Source organism: Melospiza melodia, chromosome 6, assembly GCF_035770615.1.
Source record: "Melospiza melodia melodia isolate bMelMel2 chromosome 6, bMelMel2.pri, whole genome shotgun sequence".
Lineage (NCBI taxonomy): Eukaryota > Metazoa > Chordata > Aves > Passeriformes > Passerellidae > Melospiza > Melospiza melodia.
In genome coordinates, this window is record NC_086199.1 from 16,744,335 (window position 1) to 16,771,728 (window position 27,394).

Sequence of the window (27,394 nt, forward strand, 5' to 3'; positions counted from 1 at the left end):
TCCATGTGATGCATATGTAGGTGTGATGAGTGAGTTCTTGCCAAAGCCAGAAGAGCAGCTGTTTGTTTGTTTGCAAGTTGTGTCTCTTCACCCCTTACTGCAAGTGGCCCAGGATGTAGTCTGCCATGGCACAAAGATGTGCTGTCCTCCAGGTGTTCTGTGTGCCTGTATAATTACTTTAGTTCTTGCTGTATATATACACACCAGAGTCTTGCAGAATTGCCTTAAGGTGTGGAGGAAATGTTGCAAATGAAATGTGAGAAGAAATATAAATGAGAATGGGGAGAAAAATACATATATGGAAAAACCAGGAAAAAGTGAGGAAGAGAATGGACAAAAAGAAAAACATTTGTCTGACTGTGTTGTTTAGACAGTGATATGTTGCACAAAGGATCACATCAGAAGTAAGATGGAAGCCAGTAAGCTCATGTCCAGAGTCCAGTGCTTTTGGTGAGACAAAAGAAAGCAAAAACCTGAAAACTGAGTTGAGTTCTTTGAAACACATACCCGAAATGGAAAGTTTTGTTGCTGTGTTTCTTACTTTTTTTCTTTTTGCATGCCCATTCTTTCTCTCCCTAAGCCCAGTGCTAGTGCCAAGGACATTGTATTTGTTTTTACCAAAGAAGGTAAACTGAATGAACCCTGTCAGCAGTGATGGAGAATGACATGCTAATCAGCATCTCCAGAATAAACAAATGGCAGAAACCTTGGCAGAAGATTCTATTTTGCTGCTCTTAGGAGCTGTAGAGTGCATATGTACAAAAAAGCGTTTGTCAGAAAAGAATATTAGCCAGTCCCTGAATCTCATAGTCTTGTTACTTGTTACATAGTCGTGTAAAAATCAAACTGAGAGTAAGAAATCCACTTCTTCAGCAAGCAGAATAAAGTCTGCAGGTGTTAATTGGGCTGCACAGGCTACTGTTATGGGCAGAGAAGAAAGTCAAAAGACAAGAGCTTTGTTCTTGTCAGTCATATGGCACTGGGCTCCTTAGCATCAGGAGTGCTTCTGAATAGGAGTGTCTGGGCCAGCAAGGCAGTATCTCTGCTGGCTGAGTGTCAGTGGGAAAGGCTGGCTGGTTTCTTGTCACAGCCATTCCTGAGTGACAGCTGGCAGGAGACTCATGATGTGGTAAATACAATTTTGGTTCCTGGGAAAATGCACATTTGAAAGCTGTCCTGTATTCAGCTATAATTTGCTATCATTGGCCTGCTGGCTGTTGTCAGCGCCTCAGATCTCTCTTTGAGGAAAGTACCTGTGTCTCTTGCAGGAAAGACACTTGGTCATACATGTGTTGCTGTCTTCTAGGTCCTTTAATTACAGCGAGAAAACTTTCTTCTCTTTCTGAGATCTTTTAAAAAGTGGTTGTTTGGGGTATTTTTTGGTTGTTTTTTGGGGTTTTTGTTTTTTTTTTTAGGGAGGGTATGTTTGTTTGTTTTTTTTTTAATGTGATCTTTCAAAATTTATTTTCCCCATTGCTGACTTATCACTGGCATTATTTGGACAGAACATGAAAGATAAAAAAAATGTAAAAATGTAACTTCTGGATTGTAATGTCTAAAACTGGTGGGGTATGTGTACCAAAAACCCCCAAATTTCTTGTCATATTATATAACAATTGTGGAGAACCAGTCCCAGCTTAGACACAACAGACTAGGTGGTGAGCAAAGGAAGACACCAGATGTGTTTGCTTTAAAGAATGTACTTAAGGAGGAGAGTGTCTGAAAAGCTCATCTTAATCTTAGTGTTGGGCAGGCATTCACTGGTAAGATGTGCAGGGGACATGGTCAGAGAAGTGCAGAACTGGAACTTCCCTCAGGAAGAAGAACCTGGCTGAGAGCTAATGGGAAGCTCGGAAAGGGGGAACAAGAATGAGGTGGCTGAGGCAGAGGGAGTAAAGCTGATGCACAAAGCTGAATGGAGGAATAGGCTCCATAGATGATGAGCAGTGTGAGTGATGTCTTTGTTACTGTCTGTGCAGAGAGGAGTCAGAGGAAGGCAGGAACACTTGGGAGGGGAAGACACAAGCAAAACAAAGATATTCTCTCTTTCTTAGTGAGGCAGTGATGAAATCCCAGTTTTGCCTTCTCAGTCCTGTAGCTAAGTTATCTCACAGAAGGGTCCCTCTTGATCAGAGGAAGAAGAACCAATCCCATGGTCACATTCCTGGAACAAATCCAGCATTGCTTTGTACTGTTTCAGCTGGGAAGGCTCTTAATGACTGTATTGTCTCCACAGGTCCAAGACCAGAGAGCCATTAGATGTGATGCACTGTGTAAAATTTCAGTGACTTATTTCTTGTAACAAGCCTGTGTGATTTTTTGCTATGCACACTTTTCAGGAATTTTACTTTTGCCTTCTAACACACAGCCAAAAGGGTGTTACAGGCATTAAATGATAACCTGAACAGCTCTGAGGCTGTGAATGCTGTTCTTACCATTTAGCTTCCATTTGGCACTCACCAGTTGGGACTGCTGAGGGCTTCTGCAGCTCTGCTTTGAACATGAGATTATTGGAAAAACAGAACTGCCATCACAAAAAATGCAGTAGCACTTGGGCTTTTGCATAGGAAAAGGTACATGTCTGCTGGGTTTGTGAGCTTTATTTACTTGCTTTCATGTCCTCTAAACAGTACCAGGTCATGGCAAATTTGCCTACTGTATTTGTCTAAGGGCATAAAAATAGCAGAAATATTTGTTAGAATATTAAGGCTTGACTCTGTTCTAGAATATAGGGAGCTAAAAATAAACTTGAAAGTTTAATTAAAGGATTTAAAAATTTTTTCCCAGGAATTTGACTTGCAGAATAATGCAGCTGATGTCAGAGGATTTATTCTCTTCACTGCACTGTGTGGTAGACAGCTACTACCATTAAATTTCCTCTTAATTTCTGTCTCTCCTCAATTCTTTTTCCTTGCTGAACAGCTTTTTCAATTCATTACAGCACCACAAATCCCCCTGTGTTCAATAAGAGAATCATCAGCCTACTTATCATCTATGACATTGCTGTAATCACTTCTTCCATATTATGTCTGGTTTTAGCATGCCTTATAAATGGCCCCTCATTCATGTGGCCACATGGGGAATATCAGTAATGGTTGGGAACCTCAATTTAGATACATTTAAAAAATTCTCCATTTCTGGACATTCTTAATTTTACACAGCTAGTGAGTGTACTTGGAAATGTGTGGCAGTTAATCTTTTGGAACAGACATAATCATGAGAGGGGAGAGATTTTAGCTTGTTTAAGATCAAGGATGGAAATGAGGTTTTACTTGCCTAAAATAGGCTCATTTCTGTCCCTTCAGAGAACTTTGCTATTTATATGCACTTTTCAAATCACATGTTAAGTTTGTGAATGAGAGGACCCCAAAGTCCCTGCTAACAAGTACCTATAGAAATCTAGTTTTCATTAATATTGTTAAAGTGTACTCTCACTTGGGTATGTTTCATGTATGGTTTCCTTCCTCCTTTTGTTTCACAGTCCTCCAGAGGCACAACGGTTCATAAAATGCCAAGTTTATAACAAAACACTGCCTCGATAGTGTAAATTTAGCATTCAAACTTTTCTCACTGAGGATCTTGCTGGGAAAATAGCACTTGCATGTTTCACCCTCCCCACATTCTCTGCACACCCTCCAGCTGCTGCACGTGGCACTCCCTCTCCTGCACTGGATGGAGTAACATCCGAGTAGAAATACGGAGAAACTGGCAGCACATGCCCAAAATTGCACTTACTTGGACTCCCTTGTTCCCATTTCCTCTGATATCTTCCCATCCCCCCCTCATTTTTATCATTGTTTGTGTTCTCTCTGTACCTTGATCCTCCTTTTTTTGTTGTTGCATCTCCTAATCCCTGTGCCCGCCTTCTCCCTGAGTGCTGCCATCTGTTTCCCAGCCTCCAGCCCCATGAGGGCAGGGGGATCTTGTGGCTCTGGCACAGGGAGGCTCCCAGGCTGCACAAGTGGTGTCTGGGCTTTCCCTGCCTTTGTTTTCCAGGAAACCTGCTGGCCCTCCTGCTCTCACGGCTGGGAGCACATGGGCTTGCTCCAGGTGCCTGGCTGGCTCCCTTGCGGCACAAACACGGGGCCTGAGAGCAACTGCCCTGGAATTTTGAGAAAAGGAATAAAAAACCCTGTTTATTTCTTAATTAGCACTTTTCTGTTTAAGAGATAGTTTGACTCTTGTCCCTTTTTCTTGTGGGTACCTCTCTTCAAGGAGCTACCCTAAACAGAAATGTTTGTGTCCCAGGTCTCAGGAGGACAGTGTCGTGGTAAGATCAGCTGATAAGCACAAGTAGACTCAGACTTTCTTCCCAGCTGTCTGGGAAGGATTTGTGGCATCCCAGCAAGCCAGCAGAGGGGAGACAGCACATTCCTGCTTATGAGATTGCACAAGGAGCTTTACCATCTTATAAATGGGTGCAAATCAAGCTTTTTGAAAAATATGAGAACTGTTTAGAAGGCATGATTGAATCAGGGATGAAGGTCACTTGTCTTTCTTTAGCATTCATTGCAGGACAGAGGCACTGTCTGGAGTGTAGAACTTCAGTCCAGCACTCTGTAATACTCCTAGAAGTGCTTCTGACTCACTTTGTCAGCCTGGGCATTCCACTGAAGTGTGTGGTAGCTCAGCTCTCCTGTGGATGAGATGAAAGGGTAGAGGGGTAATTAATCCCTTCCTGGCTTGTTTTGAAGTTTAATTGAAAACTCTCTCTAAAGCACTTTAGGTTGGTAGAGAGGTTTTTCATACTCGTACCCTATTTTTGCTAAGAATCTTCTGTAAATAGTGTTATTGTACAAGGCTTTAAAATGTTCTTTAAACCTAGCTTGAGAATGAGTGATCTGGGAGTGCCTTTATGTCAACAAACTGTCTCCTCCCCATGGGAAACAACTTCTGAATGAAAGCCCGAGGAATGGAACGTTCAATCACACATGATCTTCTGAAACACTTGTGTGGCCTTAGAAGTGCTTCTAGTGGGTAGTACAGACTCACTTTTATTACATGATGTAGCTTGTCTGCCAAGCATAGAAAAATTTATTGGAAAGGAAACCTTGGAATAATCCTGACTGCTAAATTTTTGCTGCAAGCTGCCAGGGGAGAGAGCAGACTGCCAAATGCTATGTTTAAGGCATTAAGAAACTAGTAATTAATGATTATCTCAAGTCTTTAACTTCTCACTCTTTTCTATAAAAGAGCTTGTCCAAACTTTCCAGACTGTCCATCCCTGCCATGGATTGCCATGTCTGCCTCCACTTCACTTCCTCGTGGGAGGACTGGAGTGGGGTAAGGTCTCGCTCAAAGTGACCTCACTATTTCCAGGCAAGGTCTGTCCCTGTTGGGAGACCAGGACTGACCTTGGTAAGTTACTTTGCTGTAATAGCCAAAGGTGTTTCACCTCACAGGATCATGTGGCAACACCAATGCCCATCTGTTATCTCTCTGAGAAAATAGCAGAGCCTTGGTGCAGAGAGTTAGGGTGTGGTTTGAATGGCTTTAAGTAGCTCACTTGTCTTTAGGATGGTACAGGTGCTGTCACAGTTGGGAAGATGCCCTGGTGTTTCCTAAAATGGGTGATTTCATGTCATTGTGCTCACCCCAAGGAGAATTGGGATGCTGTGGTGCACACGTTGGAATTTATGGTTGGCAGATGAAGGTGCCCAGAGTGCACAAGGGTCAGATCTTGTGTCTGGCATGATCCAGAGCAAGCAGTCTGACTCCTTCAGTCTCTCCATGGAGATGTTCTGCCTGAGTAAGTTTAGGTCAATGAGAGACATGCTCACATCACTTGGTCTCCATAACTTAATGACTTGATTTTGTGTCCCACAGGCATGCTCTGCATTTAGTACCTGGTCTGTATTGCTTCAAAGCTGATGTAGAATGAAACCCAGTACTGAAACTACTGACAACTCTGTTTCTTGAAAAAATACCTTCTGACCGAACTAATAGTCTCCCGGTAGGGCCCTCAAAGGAATTGTTCATGAAGTAACAGATTTTTTTTTTTTTTTTGCTGTTGGTGAAGGATTTGTGTCATTGTCTATCCTTAAGATTGTGTTATTGAGATTCCTACAGAACAATCAGACTTTCACAGACTGAAATGGAATTTGTAAATTAAATTGTAACTTTCCGGGAAAGAGCAGGCCTTGTATGCTGCTGCATGTAGGGAGAAGAGTAAGAATGATTGTATGTCTTTCAAAACCAGTTTTTAAATATTCTGCAGGGGAATAAGCTCATATTTACAGGGTGGAGTGTGAGCTAGCATGTCTTAAAGATGGCTGTTCCTGTTGGAGAGAAGAGTTTCTGCTTGCAGAATCTTAATGGTTACTAATGCAGGACCTGGATATTGAGAATTGTAGTGTTCATGCAGACAGTCTACTGATGATTTTTGTAGGGCATTCTTGAGTCATTATAAAGATGAACATACATAAAAGTTATTGAAAATTTTGTAAGTATGTGTAAAGACTGGTTTAGGACGTTTGTGTGCTTGGAAATCAGGAAACAAGTTACTTCCTAAGCTGCCTGCACGTGGCTGTGCTGGCTTGCAAGGTTGTGGGAATGGCAGAGCCCCTGTGGTAATTTAGGTCAGTGCCTTTGTGCAGCTGTGGGGCTGTGGCAGCTCAATTGATGAGTCAGATTAACTCCCCTTCCCTGGCCTTGGGTCCTGCACATGCCTCTGACTTTCTGCCAGGGCAGCCTCACAAGGGCATGGTGTTGGTGGAGGAGCACAGTTGCACTCAGAAATTAGTATCTATTTAGTGATAGGAGCAATTGAGTACCCAATTAAATCAGGGTATAAAATGACAGTGTTAGTCCCACAATTACACACTCAAAAAGAATGCAAATATGTAGGGATGAGAGAAATGTGTATGTGGCCTGTTTGGTTTCTTTGTTTCTCTTTTCTCATCTTCCCCCAGTGTTGATGAGGACAGGCTTTTTCTGAACCTAGCTCTGTAAAGATATTTTATTTTCTCATTGAAACTCCTGGCCTTCCTTTTGCCCTCTTTGTCTTGCCCTTTGTCTAACCTTGACATACATAATTTCCTTCACCATCCAACAATCCACTTAAATTTTGTTGAAACAAGCTGGTTCGAAGCTGCACCAAGTTCCCCTTGAGGAAGTTGAGGCTTTCCCTCTGCTAACAGTGGGAAATGGCAGGCAGGGCTGCTGCTCACAGCAGGATTCCCTGCAGCAGCAGCAGGGCTGTGGCTGCTCTCCCCAGGGCTCCCAGCATATGGTCAGTGTCCCTCAGCCATCCCTCATTCTCTGCCCTCCTACCACATGGGGTTTAGCTTCAAAGTGTGAACAGCCTTTGATGCACAACGGGCAGAACTCATTTGCTGCAACATCTATCTCTCAGAGAGAATTTATATGCACAGAATGGTGTTCAGCTTCGGAAAGTCTGAGTGGCAACTGTTTTACAGAAGAATTTAGGGCAAGTTCTTTGTGAGTAACCCTCCTTTGCCTCGCCCATGGTGTTTTTGTTTTATTTTGATGGGGTTTTTTGGAGGGGGGAGAGCTGTTGGTGTTTTTTTGCACACTTGTTAATCACAGCACAAGAGACAAGCACTGGTCAAATGCATTGAACTATTTAAAGGAATTTTTTTTGTGATACATTGATCAGAAAAGCCTTAGAAAACTATGGGTGAGGATAGCATATCAAGTGAAAAAAGTCTTGCTGGATTTGGGATTTTAAACTAATCCATAAGAACTGTACTGTTGTGTAGAAAATATGGTAACTTTATAACAGGCATATATATATTGTTCAGGCACTTGTTCAAAGGTCTTTTTGTTTTAGGCACATATTTTGGAGAGGATCATTTGCAAGTACTTATCTGTTTCACATATGTACTGATGACTTTTTTTTCCTCCCCAGGTAAAAGTATGGATGAAATCAAGAAGCTGCTGTTGTTGGTTCTGGGATGTGCTGTGCAGGTGATAATTCACAGAAATTAAGATTTTTTTCTAATCTGTTTTTTTTCCTGGAATGAGAAAATCTACCCAAAGATCAGTGCTGTATGAACAAATCCTGAGCTCAAGATGGCTTGTGAGCTAAATTGTGAGAAACACAGTATGTGAAGGAAAGAAATGCAGGGGAGAGGAAGCACATTGTGTGATAGCAGTAGCCTCAATTTGTTGCCAGTGCTTAATCAGACACAGGATGTGTACTTTTAAACTCCCATAACACAGTGGGACAAGATAAGTTTTGAACAGTGTTCTTGATATCAAGATTGTTGTTGGTTTATTTTCTTACTGTTTTAAAATACGAAGTGGAACAGTACATGTTAAAGCCAAACAAATAGTTTAACAAGTCTAAACATTTGTTTAATGAATCATGATTTTATTTGCACAATATTTTGATTTAATATTATGTGTCAAAAATACCAGATTAATAGATACTTTGTATATTAGTGTGGGGATCTTGATGTGACATTTGTTTAAATAAATAGAGAGACAATGTATATGGGAAACTCTGGAGAAATGCACAGCGGTCACCAGATAAAGAAATCAGTGTTCTGCACACTAAACCTCTGAGGCAGTAAACAATGGCCTGGTGGCAGGCAGGCCTTTGCTGATAATTGACCTTGTTTGTGGGTCTGCCTTGTGGTTCTGCCCTGCCTTGGGACACTTACCCTGCTCAGCTATGTCAGCTCGATTATGTCAGGGTAAAGCTGTCTGTGTATTGCTGCTCTGAACTATGTTAGTGTTGCATTGCAGCACAAAGAATTGTTTTGGCTGCTGAGCATCCTCAGTCCTCATTTGCTGGTCTGAGATTCTTCCCAAGAAAGTTAATGGTTGAGTCTCAGAGCCAGGCCCAGAAGGACACTGTAAATGAGTTTAAAAACACCCTTTTAAATACTCCTAAAGTTCTTCACAGTGCCCTGTTGTTACTAGGAGACAATAACATTCTTAGTGCACAATCACAGATATAGAGATAGCAGATGTCTGCCTCTTCTAAAGCCTTAAGTAAAAGATTTACTAAAATCTGTTTGTCTGAAATGTCATTCATTTTTATCCAGAATGTTTCTTGTTTTTTATCTAAAGCATATGTTGATTTATTCAAACAAACAAAAACTGAGTGTTGATGTAAATAGTATCTAAAGTGATGCATCTCTTTTCATTGCTAAAACCAAACAAAATGCAAACAGCAAGACAGGTTAAATGATGCAGTGTGAATGAAGGTTTACATTTGTGCCGCTCCATTAATGAAGCTGTGATGATTTCCTCTGGCTGTTTCCCCACCTCTTGCATGTTGAACTTGTTTTTAAGAGCAAAATCAGCCATTTAACTTAGCCTTGATTGTACTGACTAAAATGTTTAAATAATTTAATGCATAATTTGGTTCACGTTCCATATGGCGCAGTGAAGTGTTATACCTTCTACTGTGACAAAGTGTAGATCTTGAACAGTTTTTTATTAGCAGTGTAGGTTGTTTGAATTTGGTGGGTTTTTTTGAATTTAAATGAAAAATTAAGCAGTAAGTTTAGGGTATGGAGCACTGTTTCAGGATGTGCTTTCTTTTAACAGTGTGAAAGAAAAGAAGAGTTCATTGACAGAATAAAACAATTGGATATTGAAACCCAAGCTGCCATTGTGTCACACATTCAAGAGGTAGGATTCTTAGTATTGTGTATTTTGGTGTTGTATCTCTCTCTCCCTTGACTTAACAGGATTTTTTTTGCTATAAGATGTTAAAGCTTGGAGTTTCATAGTGGATACATAAACTTCACCAAAAAGAAAATGAAATATACTGTTGCACTCAAACTGTAAGATGAAAATGATTAGTATTGGGATCATTACTTGGCTCATGGTCTTTTAAAGAGATGCAATGGTACATGCCTTGCTTGCTACTTATGGGTTATGCAGAAGGAGTTGTTGTAAGGATCCATGTGCAATAGTGACAAAATGTATGTGTGTCTTAGAAGCTGCACATTCCCCAAGCCCTGTGGGAGGTGGCACAGCCTGCCCAGTGACTTGCTTCAGACAGTGGCCTCTGAGCTAGATGATCTTATGATCTTGAAGAGCTGAAATTGAGCATATGCTCTGTTTTGAAAGGTGTTTGATCCAATGACGAACATTCTTGGGTTTCTAATGCTTCAGAAGAAGGAATGACTTACCAAAGACTACAGAAGGTCTCTTTGGTGAGCCAAGTGGAAGTGCCTCTCACTGGGAATGTGTGCTGACTGTTCCCAGGGGTCAGTGCATGCAGGTGTAGAAAGCCTGGTACACTCAAATTTGAGGAACAAATAGGGAAAGTCTTAAGATAGGAACTTTTTTCTTAACATTTAAAAAATAGCTCATTTTTTAGGAAAGAAAAAAGCAGTGATGAGCTAAGCACATGGTTGTAACAAAAGTTGGAGCAGTCATTAACTGAGCTTGAGAGACATGCCTGATGTTTCTGCTAAATGATTCAGAGTAAATCAATTTAGGTAGGGTAACAGTTGAAAGATACAGTTGGCAGCAACTAGAGGTATTTCTGCAGCTGATACAGCTCCTCCCAGCTGTATCAGCTGCAAATTGCAAATTCATTGATATCAGAGGTTCTTCTCAGTAATGTCCAGTGGGGAATAAGTCCCTTCTGTGTGGAAATCACCTCTGGGTCAGTAAGTCAGCTGCACACTTCTAATGTGTGAGCGCACATACTATTGATCATAATATTTATCTGATCACTCTTAAAAATCAGTTACAATAATTATAAAAAATGCAAATACCAAAAATTTCTGGGTAGTGTTACAGTTAAAGTAGTTGCATTTATTATTTTCAGCCTGCATTTGGTAAAATGGATATGTTTTTTAATTTATGGGTAGAAGAAGTGGGGGGATGCTGCATATATGGTGAACAAATTCTCAGCTCAACCAGTGCAAAGACATACTTTTTTGTTCCTATTCCTAGGTGACTCACAATCAGGAGAATGTCTTTGACTTGCAGTGGCTGGAGCTCCCAGATATGGCCCCAGAAGAACTAGAGTCTCTCTCCAGGAATATGGTTTTCCACCTCAGGAGGCTCATTGATGAGAGAGATGAATGCACAGAAGTATGAGGACATATCTCTCCCATATAGAGCTCATGAGAAGCAGCAGTTGTGGGCTCCATTCCTTCTCTTGCCTCTTGTTTGTGCACTAGGTTTCTATTTCTTCTGGACCTTTCTACTACACCTCTGAAAATGTGTAGAAAGATTTTGGCCTTTTCATTGCTTCTTGTGTAAGCACTAAGATGTGGTGAAATGATTGGTAGAGAGCAGTTGAGCAGTGTCTCCATGAAGTGGAGACCAAATGTCTCTGCATGTCTGTCCAGTCATTCAGGCAGTGCTTGCTAGTCTCTCCATTGGCATCTAGCCATTGGGCTCCATTGTCTTCCCTAGTTTTTGTGATTCATCAATTCCTTTCCCTTCAGATCTCTGGAGAAGCCTTCTCCTCTTCTTTAGCCTGTTAATCTTCTGTCATGCTTTTGACTGCAATTGTTTTAGTTAAAACTTAGTTGTTACAGGTTTTTATGAATTCTTCAAGGGAAACAGACTACTTATTTTGAGCTTTGGAAGGGGAATGTCTTAGTAGTTGGAGCATAGTGGAGATTCCTTTCCTCTTCTGTGAAACCTTCACTCCTGGCTGTTGCTTGAATTCTATATCATGCCAGATGAGTAATTTCCCAAATCTAAAAATAATTTTTAGGTATTTTTAAAACAATGTATAAATACACTATTTATCTCTTGGAATTACATAGTCTTCTGTATTTCCAGGTCATTGTAGATCTCACTCAAGAAAGAGATTATCTGCAGTCTCAGCAACCACCAAGCCCTCTGAAAGTACCAAGTCCAGATTCTTCCCCAAACCCTGCAAACCCTCTTTCTAATGAAGAAAAGCAGCACCTTGCAGTCGAGCTGGCAGACACAAAGGCTAAATTGAGAAGAATCCGTCAGGAGCTGTAAGTCACCATTATTTTGTGCTTCTAGAGAGACTGAGAGACTGGCATATTAAGTCTTGTACATCCTGAAGGTGCAGGAGCCTGTTGGCTCCAATACACTGGCTTCCATAGGAGCTCTCAGAATCACACCTTTTAAATCAGAGCAGTAGGAAGCTAGTAGTGTGTTCGATCTTTTCTTCTTTCATAATTGGCCTTTAAATGTAGAGTGAAGGCTACTTACATTCTTCTTTTTGTGTCTCATCTCTCTCTTCCCCCCTTCAAAATACCAGCTGGCAGCTCTGCTTTTTAACCTGAAGTGGAAGCTATCTATGACAGCCTGTGCACCAGTGAGATTTGAACACAGGAACTTAGTATAAAAATGGGGTTGCAAATTCGGATCCATGATACATGTATAGTACCATGAGAAAATGATGAAGCTGTCATAACAAAGAATATGCTGGGAGATTTTTCTCTTCCTTTACAGATTCCTGGCAGTGTCTATATAATCAATATTGTTTCAGGAAAGAAAAAAAATTACTAAGATTTTTCTAATCCTTTTCAGGGAAGAGAAGTCTGAGCAGCTTGCAGATTCTAAACATGAAGTTGAGCAGCTCACCCTAGAGCTGCAAAAAATAAAGCAAGAGGTGAGATGGGCTCGTTTTACTGTGACAATTTTCCCTATTAAAAAAAAAAATCCTGTTTCAGTGTGAGGCTAAAATTACTACTATGTCTGTTTTATAATGAGGAAATCAACTTAGTCCAGCAAGCTGTTTAAAGATTATGGTTGTGGCATAGCAGTGCTATGCTTCCCACTTAAGTGTTGAGAGCAGTCTCATCTGTTCAGCTTGCAAGTAGCCTAGTAGTGCCTGAATGCTTATGCAGCATCAGGTGTGCTGCATCAGGCATAGTAATGTCAGAGGTCCAACAGGCTGAAAAACCTCTCTGTCTTGTGAGGAATTTACTGGCTACTAGGAGAATTCTTACTCCTTAACCAGAGGAATACTGTTTGTATTTACTTACTGATGGTACACATAAACAAAAAAATAAAGTTTAAAGTACATGCTAACAAGTATTAAGTTAGGTTTTTGTCCCTGCTTATCCCTCACAGAACACGCACCTTGCCTCAGATGCTCGCTCTGCCCGAGCCTACAGGGATGAGCTGGATTCCCTGAGGGAGAGGGCAAACCGCGTGGAGAGGCTGGAGATGGAGCTGGTTCGGTGCAAAGAGAAACTTCACGATGTGGAGTTCTACAAAGCCCGCATGGAGGCAAGTGAAAATTAGGAGAAAGATTTGCTGAGTAATCCTTAATGTTTGGCTTTTGTTGTGTTACTGGTTCATGTGTCATTTGTCATTGAGCTGACTGTAGCAGAGCATCAGAGCAAGTAGAAGTTTCATAACACGCATTGTAGCTATTGACTGAGCATTATTAAAACTTCTTTCAGTAGAGGAAGTACTTGGTGCACACAAAATAAATGCACATTAGTTTTAAAGAACTCTGCTTAGTTCAGCGTTATGTGGCTAAACAAGACAGACCTTTTCTGGATGGTATTTCTGGAGTCCAGATCTTTAGTTTAGCTTTAGGTAAATTCCCTCTGTTCCAAAGTTGTTCCTCGGACAAACATTTTAAATAGCATTTATAACTTAAGTGAATGTCTGGGTGTTTTTCCTTAGGGTTTTGGAGCAGATGCATCTGTCAAGACTTTTAAGGATGACCTCAGATGACAAATTCTAGGAACTCCTTTTTGCAACTGTTACTTGTTGTAGAAAGGAGAAAAAATTTGGATCCTCCCTAGTGCCATGAGTGGGTTATGTCAATGAGAAGTGTGTGGCTTTGTTCCAGCAGTAATTTCAGTTGCTTAAGTCACCTGCAGCTATGCCTATCCTGGAATTATTAATGAATTAGGTTGCAAAAGACCTTAGAGATCATCTGGCCAAACTCATTGGCTCAGCATGGCTGATGTTAAATTTTGGTAGGACTGCTCCTACTTTCTGTTCTTTCAGTTCTTTGAGGAATTCACACCAAAACTCCCAGTAATCCACATACAAAACACTTCAGCCAAGGTCAAATAAATATCCAGGCTGCTGAACCAAATGGAGGTTCAGTAATTGACAGCCTCGCTATAATTAGATAAAATTCCAAGTCTGAGGTAGAAGAGTGATGTTGCCAGGCCTCTGGCTGAGAGCACAGACCTTATTTTTCTGCTCTATAAACTCTACTTTGTAGGTTATTTTTTCCCCTTCTTTAACCTAAGGGGGCAGCTAGCTGCTGCTTCTTATGAATAGGTTCACTAGAATGGATGGTTATTAAATGTAGTGATTGACTACAAAAGCCTATCCTGCCTCTCAGTAATTCCCAGTTTGCATTAGGAAGAATGAAGCTCTGCCTCTCTGTTTTCCTCCCTCAAGCTGGAAAATCAGTCATGCTCTGCCCTGGCACACTGGCTATCAGTGAGCCATCCTGGTGTTCCCTTCTGGCTGTGCACTGGAGGTGCTTAGCTGTGCCTGCTGCTCAGATAATTTACCTGGAGCTCAGAGAGGAGATGTTGTGTCTCCTTCATTTGAGATCAAGGCTGTAGCTTTCCTGATTGTCCCAGAGCCAGCAGTTTCCTGGACTGCTGTGTTCATGTCCTGCACTGCTAATCTTGCTTAACATAGCATTCAGTTAAGAGACCTTCATGTTAGTTTCAAATTTCTTCTAACTCTCCTTGCTCTTTCTTCCATCGTGTCAGTTTTTGGTGGAACTGGAGAATGTCAGAGATTAGTGCTGGCTCTCCAGGGATACCTCCCTGCAGTACTGTCATGATTTAACCCCAGCCAGCAGCCAGGCCCCTTGCAGCCACTAACTCACTCGCCACCAGAGAGATTGGAGGGTGACTTGGAAGGGTAAATGCTGGAAAACTCACAGGTTTAGATAAAGATGGTTTAGTAGGGAAAGCAAAAAGCAGACCCAGGAATTAATTCACTGCTTCCCATGGGCAGGCAGGTGTTCAGCCATCTCCAGGAGAATAGAGCCCCATCACATGTAATGGTGACTTGGAAAGTGAGTGAAACACAATCACTCCAAATGTGCTCCCTTTCCTTCTTCTTCCCACTTTATATACTGAGCATGATGCTGTGTGGTCTGGAATATCCCTTTGGTCAGTTTGAGTCACCTGCCCTGGCTGTGTCTCCCCCAGTCTCCCATGCATCCCCCACTTCCTTGCCATCATGGCACCACAGAAAGCAAAAAAGGCCTTTGCTCTGTGTGAGCTCTACTCAGCAATGACAGAAACATCTCTATTAACACTGTGTTCAGCCAAATGTAAAACACAGCCCCATAGTAGCCATTTGGCCTACCCCAGCCAAAACCAGCACAAATACACAAGTGAGACCAGGAGTATTTCCCATTGATCTGGCACATGTCTAATTTGGAGCCACAGTGTGACCTTTAGCAAAAGTCACATTTGTAGGAGCTGAGCTTTTCTAACAGGCAACAGGATTGCACAGCTGTGTGCAGGGTGCTGTGTGGTTTAGGATAGACATCGAGTTTCACATTCTCACCACCCCCTCTGGCATCGTAGATCAAGTTTTGAATCCAACCGTGGACTGACAGCATTGAGCAGCAGGCAAACTCCATTGGTCTCAGGCTGGTGCATTCAGAGGATTCCACAGGTCCCTATTCTGTGTTTTTATGGTCACAGAGTAGCACAAAGACTGTGCATACTAGCCAGTATCCAGCTTTCCACGGGGCCTTAGTTTTCTGTCAAATCTGACACAAGTCCTCTGCCCCTCTGAAAGAAGAATTAATGTCTGGGGTCAGTATAGTCTCTGCTTAGATTTGTTCAGGGATATAACATGGTAGAGATTTTTACCTCTAGACAGTACAGTGATTATTTATTTCATGGCATTTACTGGTTGCCAATGGCTTAATAAGCTCTTACTAACCCTTAAGACCTGAACAAATCATCCAGAGCACACAGTGAAAATGTAGGTGTGTTCAGCATCAGCTGCTTTTCTGTGGTAATGTGATACCTTAGGGCTCATAGGGTCTTGACAGGGTTGTTAATAAGCAGTGCCAGATTGGTAGGTGAGAACAAAAAGAGGATTTAATGTTGTGCATCAATGCAGAAAGTATTAAATGAGCTCTTAAAATCTTTTCCTTCCTGTTATTGCAGGAGGAGTGCAAAAGGTTGAAATCTGTATGCCAGTGTAACACATTTAAAGCTTGTGTGGTGTTCTCCTTCTCTCTGTGTCTCTCTATGTCTTGGCAAATTGTTCAGGAGTGGCATTTTAATTGAACCATCATTCAAGGAACATGAATGTCCTCTGGAGCCTTCCTGCTGGAGTTGCTTAATGAGGTCACAACTGTGAATGTGAGGGAGCAGCTCAGTGCTGGGTTTCCTCCATGGAGGTGCTTCTCTGCAGTGCAGAGCTCCCTTCCAGGATCATCTCCACTGAACCTTTTGTTGTTCCATGAGATGAGATTATTTTCTAAGGCCAAACAGTATGCCTTGCCCACCAGTTTTTCTCCTTATCATAATCAAATTTCTATGCAGGATGATGGGAGGAGTCTCTTGTCAATTAAAAAAAAAAAGGCAAAAGCATGTCTTGTATGTTGTCATATGAGTCTTCAATGTTTGATTGTCACAAGATGTTAACTGTTATGGCTCAGTAGCAACAGCTTCTGAACTGCCTGAAGGCAAGGGTTTGAATTGGGCCAGATGTATGTGAAAATTCTTTTTTTTTTAAGATTTAAACACTCTCATTGCTACTTAAATTTCTGAAAATGTTACCCAGTGACAGCACACCCTGATTGTGCAACCACTTATCCCCAGAGTTAATTATAACCATCTGAATGCACAGTACACATTGTTAAAGCTATTTCAAGTTACAGTTGATAGGGCATCAAACCACAATATGCAATTCATTTTAGAAAGTGCAAAAGCTGAGTTATAGCCAGTGTATTAAACAAAATCCACAGCCAAATGTTTTTGTTGCTGATTTTAAAATAACCTTATAGTTTTCAAATAATGTTGTTTTTTATATTTGAATTATATATTTGGCTATTTTTATATTTGAATTTGTTAATTTGATTTAAAAGGAACTTTAATTCCAGTGGAAGCAGCACCACCCCATGACCACCACCTGCTGACTGTCTAACAAGTGTGATTTGTAGCCAGTTAGATTTTTAGGTCAGCTGTGTTATTCCAGCAACTTCTGGGAGATGTTACTGCTGACATGTGTTAGTTAGGACAGCTTTTCTTCCCATGGAAAGCTCCCATGGACTAATTATTTAAATTATATGAACTTTTCAGTATTAAGACAACCTCAGATCTGAGAGTGAGCAATGTCTACCTCATCACAGCAGGCATTTCCACCTGGTTATTAATTTAATATTTCATCAGAACTACTTTGAACTGGCATGACTGCCCATCCTGGGTGCTCAATGGAAAGTGCTTCAGTTTTCCATATAGTGCAGCTCCCACTGGTTTGTGGTTTGTACCAGAGCCTGCATATGTGTATGCTCTTGGCACATAGCTTGGCTCTTGATGAGACACTAAAATAACTAGTTCTTGCTTGGTAGGCAGTTTTAAGGATAGTTATGAGGTCATGTCTTTGAGGTCAGACACCGCTTCAGTTCTTGGGGCTGTGGTCCAGATTGAGTGTGGTGATCTAGCAAAGTAAACTCTTGGCACATTGCTGTTTCATTACAGATATTCTGGCAGCTTCCATAACACCCAGCAGTTTTTGTGCCATGTACTTCTGGTCTGTCATCTGTACAGTGTCAGCCTTTTAAGTTTGCCCACCCTGAAGTGACCCTGTTAGATCAGACTTGGCCCAAAATGCAGGTTCTGTAACCTTAGTGTTTCAGTATTATTGTTATTTTAGTTACTTGCATATTCAGACATTTTAATTGAAGATGAACCTCTTCACAAAAACACTGACGTACTTGTCCTTTTAATGCTACTATAGTAGGGAAATTTTTTCTCTCATGATTTGCAAGTTGGTAGCTGACCCACTGAGAGATCAAGGGCAGTAGGGTACTGCATGAGGTAGAGTTTCCATATTATGCCATATACAGTCGAGCTGCAACAAACAACTCTGATTATGAAAGGCTTTTAAATGATGGCCCCTGTAGTACCAAAAGGCAGGGGGAGTGGCTGTCATTAGACACTCTTAAATCATTCTTTACAGCTGTCTGTCTTTTTTTCCTTCTTTTCTGTTTGCTTTTTAAATAAATGAGCTTATATAAGGCTTCTTAAGGCTGATTACACCCCAAAAAGGAGAAGATAGTAACTGATTAAGTTGTGAAAGTGATCTGCTCATGCCTCGTGATCTTTCAGGAATCTACTTGGTTTGGAGGTTTGTGGTCTGAGAGACCAGACATGAACACTGTGTCAGCAGAGACATCACATTTGGAGTCAGTTATCCAGGAATAAACTTGTCTAGCAGTTTGTCCTGTTTGCACATTTTCTGGTTTTGTATATTTCATTGGAACAGCAGAGTGGATGGGGAGAGAATGATGAAGTTTCTGTAGAGAATCAATCTGCTTCTTGCCCAGTTGTAACTTATCTGGGGAAAATTCCTTACTATATCCATTTAATCTTGAAATGCTGATGAATTCCTGCAATCGAACATATATCTTGGACTCAAGACTTATCTGAGGATCAACTAAAGTAAAAGCTAGCAGTGAGGTATTATAGCTTAAAATGAGACATTTTTGATAAATGTGTTTAAAATATGACCAACATTTCATGGCCAGATTTCATGCTTTGGATATTTCATGTTTCCAGAATAAGATACTTGAATGAACAGAGTTTCATTTGATTTGCTGTTTGCGAAGGAGCAGCTGCAGTGCAGTGTAATTCACCTGTTTACAACAAAAGAATAAATTAAACTTCTACTCTGTAGAACCAGATCCAGAAGCTCTAATGAGTAAGTGACATGGCTTGTGCAGTTGATGCTCAGGTGTTTAGTGGGGAAGTGGCAGGGAGTGTTAAGTGATAAATATAAAACAACTTCTGCTGTTCAAGTGAATTAAAATTCTGTTCATGACAGAGAGATAAACTTTATTAAACAGACATTTGCACATGAGTGTACTGAAACAGGAACGTGGATCTTGAATGTATTGATGGATACTGTTCCCCATCCCTTGAAAGTAAATAATCTGTTTTGAAGCTGGGAAAACAAGGAACTATGATGAATTGGCAAAGGAATTATAACAGTGGAATTGAACAGTTGCTCTTTTGTGTGCACCTTTTGATCTAGCCTTGTATGAAGCAAAGAAACTGTTAAGCTTGTAAAATTCAGGAAAAAACTCTAAGAAATATTAGATTTACTTGTATAGTGACTCAAAGGTAATAAAAAAATACTGTCATCTTTCATTAAAATATTAAGTAAAAGTCTTTCTATGAAACATGTCAGATTTCATTCTTGTTTTTTTGCAATGTCACTTTATTAAAATAACTTGGTTGATGAAAAGTCAGTAAGAAATTAATAATGTTACTTTTTTTCCCTAGGAATTAAGAGAAGACAACATTGTATTAATTGAAACAAAAGCCATGCTAGAAGAACAGCTAACCATGGCAAGAGCTCGTGGTGATAAGCTGCATGAATTAGAGAAGGAAAATCTACAGTTGAAATCCAAACTTCATGATGTAGAGCTGGTATGCACTTTCTTTTTCATTATGCTTATTTCTTAAACTTCTGTTTTTATCTTTACGTTACAAAATCAAGTCACAGAAACTGGTAGAGACAGGCAAATGAATCAATAGTGCTTTTGAAGAGGTTTTTAGATTGAACTTTCTGCACATGAATTCTTGAAATAGTGCAGTGTTAACAGTGTAGTTATTGCCAGTGCTACTTTGTATGAGACTGAAGGTTTTTTATGCAGAAGGTATATCACAATTTTATAATACAGTCTGCTTTCACACATTTTGTTAATGGAGATATTGAAGTCTGTTTAAGTAGAAGTCTCTTAGATCAGGAAATTAAATCTACTCTAGCTAATAGTCTTTCTTGTTGGAAACAAAATCCCCAGCCATTGCAGAGTCTTTAAGAATCCATTACCACTGTAAAAGACACAAAATTCTAGAATTGCTTTATGTGTAAATCAGAGATATGTTTTATTGCTTCATAAATAAGGAAAGGTAGTAAGTGGGAGACTATTGTCTACAAACAAACATTGGACTTCATAAACCTACTAGAGATAATAACTACTCTTTTATCTCTTGTATTTTACTTAACAGTCCTCCTCTTATCCCACCATGATTTGAATTCTTGTAGTTTATCTATAGAGGATTTTCAACAGGTTCTGTTGGAAATAAAAGTGTGGAGGATGCTGTATGGGATGACTAAATCTTGATGTACATCAGTGACTAGGGATGTCCCTCAGGGATCCATACTGGGACCAGTGTTACCTAATATCTTTGTCATTTATGACATTATCAAAGCAGTCAAGTGCACTGTCAGTGGATGTGCAGGTGACACCAAGCAGAGTGGTGTGGCTGACACACCTGAAGGATGGGATGGCCATCCAGAGGGACCTGGACAAGCTCAGGCAGTGGGCCCATGGGGATCTCCTGTGGTTGAACAAGATCTAGTTCAAGGTGCAGCACCTGGGTCAGGCAACCCCTGGTATCAACACGGGCTGGGCATGAGCAGATGAGAGCAGCCCTTCTGAGAAGGACTTGGGGGTGCTGGTGGGTGAGAGGTTGGTCATGGCCCAGCCATAGGCACTCACAGCCCAGAGAGCCAAATGTGCCCTGGGCTGCATCCAAAGCAGCATGATCAGCAGAGTGAGGGAGGGGATTCTGCCCCTCCATTCGGCTCTGCTGAGACCCCACCTGCAGTGCTGCATCCAGCTCTGGGGTCCCAGCACAGGAAGGACATGGTCCTATTGGAACAAGTCCAGAGGAGGGTCTCCCAGATGATCAGAGGGATGGGGCGCCTGTCCTGTGAGGAAAGGCTGAGAGAATTGGGATTTTCCAGCCTGGAGAAGAGGGGGCTCCAGGGTGACCTAAAATTGCTGCCTTGCAGTACCTGGAGGGAGCCCAGAAGAAAGATGATGGAAGACATTTTACAAGGGCATGTGGTGATAGGACCAGAGAGAATGGCTTCAAAGTAAGAGAGAGTAGGTTTAGATTAGATAGTAGGAAGAAGAAATTCTTTACTGTGAGGTGTTGAGACACTGAAAGAGGTTTCCCAGAGAAGTTGTGGATGCTTCATCCCTAGAAGTGTTAAAGGCCAGGTTGGACAGGACTTTGAGCAACCTGGTCTAGTGGGGAAGTGTCCCTTCCCTTGGGAAGAACTGCATAACCTTTAGTGTCCCTTCCATCCCAAACCATTTTATGATTCTATGATTCAGGATATTATAAAGATCATGTAATGCTCAGCTTCTCCAAAGTTGCTGGAGATTTTGCATGCTTTTCTGGTGACTTGATGAATTTTTGAGTTTTGGTTTCTGAAAAGCTGAGAACCACTGAGGCAGCATTTCAGTTCCCACAAAAGCAAATGGCCCAAATAGTCACAAGAAGCAACAATAGATTCATTCTCCAGGTCTGTTTTCAGGAGGTAGGATTCAAATTAGGAGGCAGGTGTTACTTGCTTATCCATATGACTGTGTCCAAGTTTGATGTGATGAGTTGAAGCTCTGCAGAATTCAAGGTTCTATCTGAAGAACTTCAGTGTGTCAGAGCATGATGCTTCATGTGTTTGAGGAGCTTAGCTCTGGAGACATCTTCAATCCAGTCTGCCATACTAGTCCTGGCTTGCAATGGCTCTGTCATCACCCAGTGAGTTCTCACTGCCATTCCCCTCTCTCCAAGTGTATCATGGACCAGAGCTGGTGCTAAACAGGGCCAGCTGGGCTTTGCTTTCTGTGGCTCATACAGGTGGCCCACTGCAGCCGTGTAATTCTGAAGATGTATTTCATTATAAAACCCCAGTGTTTAAGGAGATTCTTCTACCCTCAGCATGCACTGTGCTTGCAGCAGCTCAGCCTGCAGTCTTAGAGATCACCCTTTCATTCACGTGTGTCTTGCACAGGACCGGGACACGGACAAGAAGAGAATTGAGGAGCTGCTGGAGGAGAACATGGTCTTGGAGATTGCACAGAAACAGAGCATGAACGAGTCTGCACACCTAGGCTGGGAACTAGAACAGCTGTCTAAAAGCACTGATCTTGCAGATAGTGAGTACCACCTGGGTAGCTGTGGTGTTTGTGATCTGTTGCTGAATAAACAGATTGGTTCACTGGGAACAGAAATCGAATCCAAGATTGGAAAGCTTCTCTCATTCAGCCACTTGACTTCAACCTTCATTTTTTTGAACTTCTAAAATGTATTCCTCTTCCTTTCACTCTCTTTTGAAAGCATCAAAATGTTTCCTTTTGTTATGTTCATCACTGAGAGAATGACTTTTAAGTATTACACTTTAATAAAAATTAAAAAATAAAGAAAGCTTTGCAAATGACACAGCAGAAATGTCACATTGAATATTTCTAACTGAATGGTTGGGTGGAGTCTGTGATCTTTAGTGTTCTTTAGTACAGTTAATACAGACAGTTATGTGGTCTTTAAGTCCCAGGAAGTAATGTATGCTGAAGTCATTTATTTTTACAAGATACTGAAAAATGTGTGCAGTTAAAATAACTGGCTGGTTTTTTTTTCTTTGAGTGGTTGATTTGATTTCCGTAGCTATCACAAACATAGCTTATTCTTTCTTCACTGGACAGGTTTTAGCTTTGGTTCCTGTGTTTAGCATTTCTTCTGTCTATTACAGCAGCCTAAATAACAATTCTAAGTGGAACTGGGGAAATATAAACTATTTCCTCTAATTCAACACGCAGATTTGAGTATTGAGTATTCACCTTATTTTGCTAAGGTTTGCGTGTTTGGCTTTGTGAGCCAGGAACAGTTGAACTTGAAGACAAAGGAATAAATTAGAGTAAGCAGATGTTAAGTTTTCAGTGAAACTGTCTAGAATAGCTTTGTTTTGTAAAACAGCTGTGTGTGTGGCTGACACCAATTCTGAAATCTTCTTGCTGTCTGGGATCTGGGTTCTCTTCACTAAGATTAATGGCTAGTTAATTGTTACTTCTAAATAATAATCTTGAAAAGCAGGTTATGTTAGCATGAGAAATGAATGTCACTCTATTACTCCTTCTGTGAAATCAACAATATTGCTCATTGTGTTAGTGGGGAGAAAAGCACAGTTCTCTCCAAACTTAAAAATTTTGATCAAGAGTATTTCAGGAAAATATAAAAATATCTAAATTTTATGGCCTGTTTGAAATAGCAAGTTTTGTTCCCTTCCTGATTTGCTTTCACTGTTGATGTAATCAAAGGAGGAATGCTAGTTACCTCTTATTAACTAATTTCTATCAAACATAACTTGAAAAATTTGCTTGAGTGATTTAGCACTGCACCGATGTGTAGCATTTTAGCACTGGAGCTTCAGAAGCTCCCTGATTAACCAAAGAAAAAGAATGAGGAACTGAGAATGTCCATAAATTTGTATTCAGTAGGAAAATAAAATGGTGAAGGAAGTGGATTTTTTTTTTAAAGAACATTTAACTTTGTACTTTTATTTAATGGATGTGCTATTCTGACTTTACAGTAATTCTCTGTAAGAAGTTTTATTTCAATCCATGTTGCTGTTCTGAATGCAGCTTGTTTGTACAAATAGAGTCAGACTGCAAAACTCTTCTGGAAAGTCTCCCATTCCTGGCTATCAAGTAGAGTCTGCAAGGGTGGCAGATAGAAGATTTTACCAGCTAGTTTGGTATTTTTTATTAAAAATAAATTAAAAAATAAGCATGAGAAAAAGTAATTTAGGTAGACTTCAGAACAGAACTCAACTGGAGTATTTAGTTAGTAAATGTTAAGTATTTGAGTCTTCACTTGACCAAAGCTTTCCAGGTGATGCTCTGCAAAAGAGACAAACAGAATGTTACCAATATCAGAAAGTTGCCAGCTTAAAGTACTCAGTATGCTGTAGTGCTTATTTAGAAGGAGTTACTAATTTTCTTAGGTTTAAAGACAGTGTTAAATATGAAATGTGATTTTGAGGTGACGGGTAGCAATTATTTCATGTGTACAAGAAGGTTGCTCTTGTAATTATTCAAATGCTGGGCAGAGAAATTAACAGAGCAGTGAGGCTCAGGTGATGGATTTGAGGCTGAGAGGTAGTGAGACTTTCGATCTACAAGCATTGAGTAAAACAACATCTCTGTTGTAAGACTTGTATAAATTTAGTTCTGAGATTTCTACTTCAGACACTTCTCAGATCAGCATTCTGATGGGTGTCCCATGCCTGGATACCTAGGAGTAAATTATTCTCTGTGCTTCAGCATACTCTTGATGAAGAAGCTATAATGATAAGCACTGGAATTCTCTTGTGTAAGAATTTTTTCTATAGCTGAATGTGATTGAATACCTGAGTTTTCAGTAGCTCTTGGAAGTGCACCACCTTGCTGTTTTAGCAAAAACTTAGCAGAGGTTTACTTTCTGCCTCAGTTTATTTCTGTGATGAAAGTATGAGATGGTATCACAGTATATTTTGTTACTAACGTTAGACACGCTCCCTACATGACTAAAGCAAATTTAAGATGAATTAAGAAAGTAAGCAACTTTATAGATGGCTGTTCAGATAGTACTCTATTTATTGAAGGTATTAATGGTTGTCTGTGAAAATGAGTTCTGTTTTTAACCAAGTATTTACTTAGCAGTCAAGCTGAAATTGTAAGACTGATGGCAGTAGTTTTCATCCAGGTGAATCTTGTGCACCTCAGAAGGAGACACTGGTGAATTGATTAGTGCCACCTTCTGCTTCTCATGTTTCAACAGCCAGAAAGTCCTTTGTGTTTGAGTTGAATGAATGTGCTTCAAGTCGAATACTGAAGCTGGAGAAGGATAATCAGAGCTTGCAGAACACAATCCAAGAGCTGAGAGATGCCTCCTTGACCTCCAGAGAGAGCAGCCTAAAGTTTGTGGAACTGGAAAAGGAAAATCAGCAGCTTAGCAAAAAGGTAATTTGCTCACAGGAGCAAATGGAGCTCTTAGTTTTTTTAAACACAGTGCACAAAGGGCTGTGCAGCATTCCTGAATGATGAGAGTTTTCAGGGAGTTCACTCGTGATCCCCATAAAACTGACCATGATTTTGGTCCTGTCTGTTTAATTGCATTCTAATGCAATTAAATCCTAATAATTTTATTTAATGCCTTCTACTTCACTGCCTGCTTATGTGCATCATAGTAAGAAAAAGTGACTGTTCCTGTTAAATAAAAACTGATTTTCAGTGCCTCTTTGCCCCTGTCAGATTGTACTGTTAATTGTGTCCCTCTTTGTTGTCTCACAGAAAGGAAGCCATGGTCACATTGAACTATTTTTGTTTTTTGAAAGTTAAATAATTTTTACATGTAAGTCAAATAAATTACACAGGTGAATTCAGGTTAGTATATTCTAAATGTCTTTCTTGCTGTCCAGAGTCCTGGGCCTGCTTTTTGTTTTTCTTGTCCTTTTAGCTGTTATAAATTCTTTAGTGTTTCTCTCTGTCTGTAAAGACTTCAGCTCTTTTCATCTTTGTAACAAACATGTAGGTCATAATTTTTTTATTTTACTTACATGTGCATGTGTTGCACTCTGTTATTAACTTTGATTACATTTAGCTCAAATGCCACCTCAGTTCTTGTCCTTGTGAAATACACTGCTCAGTTCACCTCCAACTACCAGCCTCATTTTTGTCTGACTAGTTACTTGATTCCTCGGTTCTGATGAATTGGGCCAAATGCTGCTGGGAAAAAAAGGATGCTTCCTACTCTGTAGTATAAAAGATTTTCATGTTGGATTTTTCCAAATTCCTACCATTCATAAATTATCCACAATCTAAACTACATTTCTCCTTTTCCCATGACTTCTGTAACCTGTGTGTGTGAGACAGTGATGCAATCATTTCAGTTCTGTTCAGCTTGCCTGTGAGCTAGCTGAATCCCTTAAAGAACAAGGGAGGGAAGCACCTACATATGAAATGCTGCTCGTGGACTCCTAGATTGTAACAAGCCCATTTCTCTGCTAGGGAGGGCAGTATCCAGCCCTGGATCATTCCATCTTCTGCAGAGATTCATTTGCTAAGCTGAGATCAGTTCTGTTTTTTTTCCTTTCTTTTGTGAAAAAGGAATACTGCAAAGATTCTGTTTACTCTAATTTTCCTTCCACGCTTCTTTTTATGACCCGTTGTGTATAAGTAATTCAATCCAGCTCTAATTTACATGCCTAAAACTGGAGATGGAGGCATAGAAAGCACTCAGCAGATACCTGTGGTGTACTGCAATTTAAGTCACTTGAACAACTGTGATCAGCCTCTGGCTTTGCCCCAGGCAGATTCCTGTGGGCATCTCCTGTTATGGCACTGTATTGGTGCCAACAGTTGTGATTCCCTTCAATTAGAATACAGTGAGGTGTGCCAGGGGAAATAATAGGCCAAGTCTCAGATTTGTTGCAAAATGTTTGCTACAGTGGGCACGGGGGGGAGTGCAAGAGCTCTGGAGGAATGTTAAAGTCAAGCATGTGTAAGTCAGAGAGCAAGAGATGAAGTAGTATTTTTCTCAAATGTTCTATGTCTTTGGGGTTCTTTTGGTAACTTTCCTGAGATATCCATATCTCAGGAAAGTTGCCAAAATCCTGTCTCCCTAAAGTTGTTTAACTGAGCTGAGATTTCATCCACTGTCTGAGACTTTGAAAAATTGTTGTTTGAATATGCTTGTTTATCTGCTGATCTAGTGATTGTGGGATCATGTAGCTGAAACAAGATTATTCTAGTAGTACCAGAGGACATGCTAGAGAAAGTAGTTATGTACATTTTTTTCCTTTTTTTTCAAGGTTTTCAGGGGAGCTGGTAGTAGAAAACCTTCCTTTCAGGCACACTCAAGTAGTAGCAGTCCAAGTACCTGTCTGTTGTCTCTGCCTTTCTGACTTGCTGAAAGGAGCTGTAAATAGTAATGTCTTACTTGCCTCCAGTTCTCTGGGAAGTGCAGATGAAGATCAGCTATTGCTGAGCCACTGAGTTTGTTGCAGCTTTCTGTGAACAGCTCCTTTGAGACCAATGAACCTCCACATGGTTACATTTCTGGCTGCTGAGTCCTCCTTATCTCCAATCTGGGCAGCCCCTGCTTGTTTAAACACTTCCTGTAATGAGGGGCATGTTGACATAGGCAGAGCCCAGCCTCCAGCTATTTCCCACTTGGAAGAATTAGGTTTAATACCCCTTTCATTGACATTTTCACTGTTGGCAGAGTTGATAATACCAAAACAAAAATGAGCTGATACTTGTGCAGAGCTGTAGGTGCTCACAGCACTTTGCAAGTTTAAAAAGGAATTATTTCCTGCCTTGGGAAGTACAGTTCCCAGAACCTCTTGGTTCTAAGTACTGAAGAGCTACTGCTTTTCTGTTCTTCATGCATTACAAGTACAGCTTTCAAAATGAATAAGTGAGAAAACTTTGTTTGTTGTAGGAGTGTAG

The 27,394-nt window shown here is 40.5% G+C and overlaps 1 protein-coding gene across 4 annotated transcripts in view; it reads left to right on the forward strand.

Annotated features, from left to right (window-relative positions):
* The window catches only part of CCDC88C (coiled-coil domain containing 88C), a 95,650-nt gene that overhangs the window by 38,997 nt on the left and 29,259 nt on the right, over positions 1–27,394 (forward strand). For all 4 annotated transcript variants that reach the window (XM_063160104.1, XM_063160106.1, XM_063160105.1 and 1 more), the window contains exons 5-13: positions 7,871–7,929; positions 9,523–9,606; positions 10,888–11,028; positions 11,731–11,915; positions 12,457–12,538; positions 13,003–13,161; positions 19,395–19,541; positions 21,922–22,066; positions 24,723–24,904. In XM_063160104.1, coding sequence (XP_063016174.1) covers positions 7,871–7,929; positions 9,523–9,606; positions 10,888–11,028; positions 11,731–11,915; positions 12,457–12,538; positions 13,003–13,161; positions 19,395–19,541; positions 21,922–22,066; positions 24,723–24,904 — 1,184 coding nt within the window. The remainder of the gene's footprint in view (positions 1–7,870; positions 7,930–9,522; positions 9,607–10,887; positions 11,029–11,730; positions 11,916–12,456; positions 12,539–13,002; positions 13,162–19,394; positions 19,542–21,921; positions 22,067–24,722; positions 24,905–27,394) is intronic.